General features: G+C 43.1%; 1 protein-coding gene across 1 annotated transcript; it reads right to left on the bottom strand.

Moving 5' to 3' along the window:
- Positions 1 to 1,336: 1,336 nt before the first annotated feature.
- Positions 1,337 to 5,572, bottom strand: LOC122763363 (cryptochrome-2-like; the record flags this gene model as incomplete). The annotated part of the gene is made up of 7 exons (XM_044018298.1): positions 1,337 to 1,853; positions 1,932 to 2,012; positions 3,172 to 3,374; positions 3,477 to 3,628; positions 3,719 to 3,904; positions 5,204 to 5,329; positions 5,420 to 5,572. Coding segments are annotated over 7 exons (1,365 nt in total), but the record flags the coding sequence as incomplete, so codon positions are not given.
- Positions 5,573 to 5,588: the final 16 nt, after the last annotated feature.

Genomic DNA, 5,588 nt, shown 5'->3' with positions numbered 1-5,588 from the left:
AAAATAAAATAAAAATTTGATCACAAGAAAAAATATTCACATTTAAGAAGCTGAAAAATGACAGAAAGTAGAAAATATTCACATTTAAGAAGCTGAAAAATGATAGAAAGTAGAAAATATTCAAATTTAAGAAGCTGAAAATGACAGAAAGTAGAAAATATTCACAGTTAGGAAGCTGAAAAATGACAGAAAGTAGAAAATATTCACATTTAAGAAGCTAAAAAATGACAGAAAATAGAAAATATTCACATTTAAGCTGAAAAATTATAGAAAGTAGAAAATATTCACATTTAATAATTAAAAACTGAGCGAAAGCAGAAAATGTTCACATTTAAGAAGCTGAAAAATGACAAAGTAGAAAATGTTCACGTTTAAGAAGCTGAAAAATGACAGAAAGTAGAAAATATTAACATTTAAGAAGCTGAAAAATGACAGAAAGTAGAAAATATTCACATTTAAGAAGCTGAAAAATGACAGAAAGTAGAAAATATTCACATTTAAGAAGCTGAAAAATGACATAAAGTAGAAAATATTCACATTTAAGAAGCTGAAAAATGACAGAAAGTAGAAAATATTCACATTTAAGAAGCTGAAAAATGACAGAAAGCAGAAAAAATTCTGAATTAAGTAGCTGAAAAATGACAGAAAGCAGAAAAAATTCACATTTAGAAAGCTGAAAAATGACATAAAAGTAGGGAAATATTCACATTTAGAAGCTGAAAAAATGATAGAAAGTAGAAATAGTCACATTTAAGGATGAAAAATGATAAAAGTAGAAAATATTCAGGTTGGAGAAGCTGAAAAATGATAGAAAGTAGAAAATATTCACATTTAAGAAGCGGAAAAATTATAGAAAGTAGAAAGTATCCACATTTAAAAGCTGAAAATGACAGAAAGTAGTAAATATTCACATTTAAGAAGCTGAAAATTATAGAAAGTAGAAAATATTCACATTTAAGAAGCTGAAAAATGACAAAAAGTAGAAAATATATACATATAAGAAGCTGAAAAATGACAAAAAGTAGAAAATATATACATATAAGAAGCTGAAAAATGATAGAAAGTAGAAAATATTCACATTTAAGAAGCTGAAAAATTATAGAAAGTAGAAAGTATCCACATTTAAAAGCTGAAAAATGACAGAAAGTAGAAAATATTCACATTTAAGAAGCTGAAAAATGACAGAAGAGTAAAGAGAAAATATTCACACATTTAAGATGAAAAATTATAGAAAGTAGAAAACATTCACATTGAAGAAGCTGAAAAATGACATAAAGTCGAAAATATAATATAAATATAATTATAATATAATAATATTTAGGTGAAACTGTGGACTGGAGTATGATTATTTTGTACCTGGAGTCACAGCTGATGTGCAGCACTTTCTCCTCAATCCTCTTCCTCCATTTTCTCCTCCTCTTCAACATCCTCCTCCATCTTCTCCTCTGCTCCTGTCTCCTCCTCCTCCTCCTCCTCCTCTCCTCCCCCCCCTTCCTCTCTGCTCCGACTTCCTCGGAGTCTCCGACTGCGACAAACCTTGTGGGCGGGGCCTTTCCTCTTTGGAAAAGTCTGAGCAGAGGTTGCGGCTAGACTCGGGGCCGGGGACAAAGTAGGACATGAGGAGGAAGGGGAGGGCAGATTCAGAGGACTGTGGACGGGGGATGAAGCCGGAGGGGGCGGAGCTGCGGCGGCAGACTTGGACGTGGCGGCGGGAGAAGGCTGCGAGGATGAGTGGAGCGTCTGCAGCGAGCAAGCGTCTCCCGAGGAGGAGGAGGAGCCACAGACTATGGACGAATCAGGAGCCGGGGAGCAGATGGCTGGTTCTCTGTGGACAGGAACTCGGGGAGGAGAGTCTAGGAAAAAAAAGGAAGAAAGGTTTTAGTGTCACGATCATGTTTCTCCACAGATCCTCAACCGTCGTTTCCTCGTACCAGGGCCGCTGCTCGTCTGAGACTCATCCGTCATTGGTGGCTCCGCCTCCTCCTGGATTGTTGGTACTGATGCTAGTAGGCCTGACACACACACACACACACACAGTAAATATTAATATGCAACACCAACACACACTCAGTGAAAAACAAAATGGCTGCCAGCAGAGACACAAGATTTTAACCACTTCACAAAAGAGTTGGTTCATAAAATTGACGTCAGTTTAAGTTTTTACAATATCTACGTCACATGATCACGATCTCTGTCTGACAGTGAGATAGTCACAATGTCGTAGACTTAAACTGACATATAAAGAGCTCAAATAACAGCAAACCGTAAAACCAAACCTCATAGAGAAAATCAGTGATTTTAGCTGCGGGGACACAGGAGATGCTGTTTGACTGCTGCCTCGTGTGGTCACTTTGTGTCAGTGAGGTTAATCCGAATTTTACAAAATCAGACATTAGAACTTAGTGATGGAGGCAGCAGCGGATCAACAACTCTTGTGTGTGTGTGTGATGGTAAAATCACTGATTTTCTCTTTGGGCTTTGGTGTGGGAGAGTGAGTGGTTTTAGAACCAACACAGTGCAGTTTAGAGAAAGAGTGTGCTCCTACTAAATCTACGATATCTATGTCACATGTTCATGTTTAGTATAGTTTATTCACATCAAAGTCTTGTTGCATAATCTCCATGACAACACAAGGATCTCAGTAAACGCTACGTGTGTGTGTGTTTCTTTCATGATGCTCGACAAGGGCGACGTGTTCTTTGAACGTGGAAACACTAAGACCATGTTTTCACTTCACTGATGTCATACTTGTTGTTTGGAGTTAGTTAAAGCTAAAGTTAACTGTTCCTCTATTCGTGTTCATTGATGCTGCACACTGTGTATGTCAAAACATTTATTAACAACATGAATGTAACAGTGCTAAATGTGACCTCTGACCTCCAATAACACACACATCACACATGAAAGGAGCTTTGTAGTAAGATGTGACGCGCGTGTGTGTGTGTGTGCGTCCCTGTGTGTATGTGTGTGTGCATGTATGTGTGCGTACGTGTGTGCATGCATGTACGTGTGTGCGTGCATGTTTGTGTGGGCATGTATGTGTGCGTGTGTATGTGTTTGTGTGCATGTTTGTGTAGGCATGCTATGTATGTGTGCGTGCATGTGTGTGTGCATGTGTGTGTGTGTGTGTGTGCATGTATGTGTATGTGTATGTGTTTGTGTGTGTCTCACTGAGTCCTCTGTAGTGCGACAGCTGCTGATAAACTTGCTTCATCCTCTCGATGTTGAGTCGACTTCCCTCTGCGTGGTTGATCATAGGTTTGGGATAATCCACACCCACCACACAGTTCGCCGCCTTCTGCAGCGACTCCGGAGCGTTCCACGGCTCGTAGATGTAGCGGTTGGGATAATCCTTCAGGACGGGGACGTAGCGCCTGTTTGAACAGCACATTCAACGCAGTTTTCAGTAAGTCCACTAACGTGTGGATGAAAGACATAAACCCATGTGTGGAAATGTAAAGCACATGAATGAAGACCTGATGTAGTCTCCTGATGGGTCGGTCCTCCTTCCAAAGCCCACGGGACAGTAGCAGTGGAAGAACTGTTGGAAGAAGGCGCTGCAGGACAACCACATCCAGCTGCCAGCGTTCACACTCCAGTCTGCATCGAGGAGCAGCTCCTCAAACACCTGCAACACACACACACACACACACACACACTCAAGACATGCTCTTCAGTGTGTTGGAGAAGCCAAGATCAAAGTGCTGCTCCGCCGCACCTTCATGCCGCTCTCCCAGGTGATCCACAAGTCTCCTCGGGTGAGGAAACAGGCCACAGCGTGTCGAGCCAGGTGGTGGATCCAGCCTTCCTGTCTCAGTTGAGTCATGATGGCGTCAATCCAGGGGAAACCGGTCCGACCCTCCGCCCACTTAGCCAGTGCCTCTGGGTTCTGGTCCCATGGGATCTAGAGACCAAAGAATGATATTAATATTAAAGTAATAGTTCAGGGGGACTTCCGGTATGGCGGCACGCTAGGTGGATGGTGGTCTCGCCCCTCCATAAAACTTCCGACAAATTTCTTACAATAAAACAAAGTAATTGTCACCAAGAGAAAGTGGAAGGGAACCACCTGGAGCAGCTTCACAAAGCAAGGGTAGAGGTCGCGGCAAGTCTTCACAGCCCAAAATAACTTTTACTCCGCCTAAACAGAGTGGTGTTGCTACAGCTAACGCTAGCCAAATGACGGAGGATAATGCTAACATAGCCAGTGCTGAAGGAGCTACTTCCCAGCCAATACTTGAAGCTATCAGAGACTTAAAAACTGACTTCTTTGGTTTGACGAGTCCTGCGTCTCAGAGACGCAGTTAGCAGCCTGGTGGCTAGGGTCCACAGCCTCCAAAATAAAAACAAAGATATGGAGGACAAAATTGTCGACTTAGCTGTCGAAGCAAGATCTAGAAGATCTAACCTAAGGCTGGTCAACCTCCCAGAGGGTGCGGAAGGTAATGATGCCTGCTCTTTCCTCGAGGCTTGGATCCCGAAGGTTTGACTTCATCTAACACAAAATAATCCTGGAGAGAGCCCATCGCGTGGGGCCAAGGAGCGACCCGTCCCCATCCCCGACAACATTGATTATGAAGTTTATGAACGACAGAGTTCTGCATACGGTCCGAAACAAGAAGCAGATATTCTACAAGGACAGAGCTGTTCGGTTTTACCCCAATTTAGCGGCTGGGATTCACAAGAAACACAAGGCAGAAGCATGGTTGATTTTGTCTATGGGCTTTAGTGTTTTCCTGTTGGAAAAGTCTGTCTCACAGTGAAGATGAATACATGAACATGTGACATAGATATCTTAGATAGCAGTAGAACAACCAATAAGAGGCGGAGTCTTTCTCTAAACTGCTCTGTGATTGGTCAAAACCACTCAACCACTCAAAATCAGTGATTTTAACATCACACACACACACAGGAGTTGTTGATCCACTGCAAGTCCAAATGTCTTATGTTGTTAATTCGGCATGAAAAATCCTGCATTCACATTTACCTCAGTGACACAAAGTGACCACATGAGGCAGCAGAGGATCAGCAGCTCAGAGTGAGTGCTTTACAAAAGTCTGTCTCACAGTGAGATAATCAGACGTAGACTTTATGAGCAAAGAGGCTCAAATCTGTTTTTTCTTGTGTCGCTGCCAACTCATTTCGTGCCTGCTGGATTCTGCAGGTGCGAAACCCTCGACTCTCGCGTTAACTGTCCACACACCTGGACACAGATGGGGTTTCCCTCCATGCGGTCAAAGTTGGGGTTGTTGGTGGCGGCAGTGTAGAAGAACTCTCTCCACAGCAACTGTCCAAACAGTGACAGAGGAGGACTGGTACGCTTCCGCAGCTGACGGAGGGAGGAGGACAAGCAGCGTTACCAGAGACGGACGGGGTGAGAGAAGACGGAGACAAAGCACAAGCTCCACCCACCACACACCTTCATGTAGAGCTCTCTGAGGTTGTAGTACAGAACCCTGCAGGACAAGCACCCGAAGCGCAGGTACGGGCTGAGGCCGGTGGGGCTGGCATACAGAGAACACGTGTTGACGCGTGAGTGCTCGAAGTTAGCTACCCACACCTGCACGCACACACACACACACACACAC

The sequence above is a fragment of the Solea senegalensis genome, unplaced genomic scaffold (genome assembly GCF_019176455.1).
Source record: "Solea senegalensis isolate Sse05_10M unplaced genomic scaffold, IFAPA_SoseM_1 scf7180000016770, whole genome shotgun sequence".
In the NCBI taxonomy this organism is placed as follows: Eukaryota; Metazoa; Chordata; class Actinopteri; order Pleuronectiformes; family Soleidae; genus Solea; species Solea senegalensis.
Note: the sequence above shows the minus strand (reverse complement) of the source record. Positions and strands in the feature narration are given on the sequence as shown.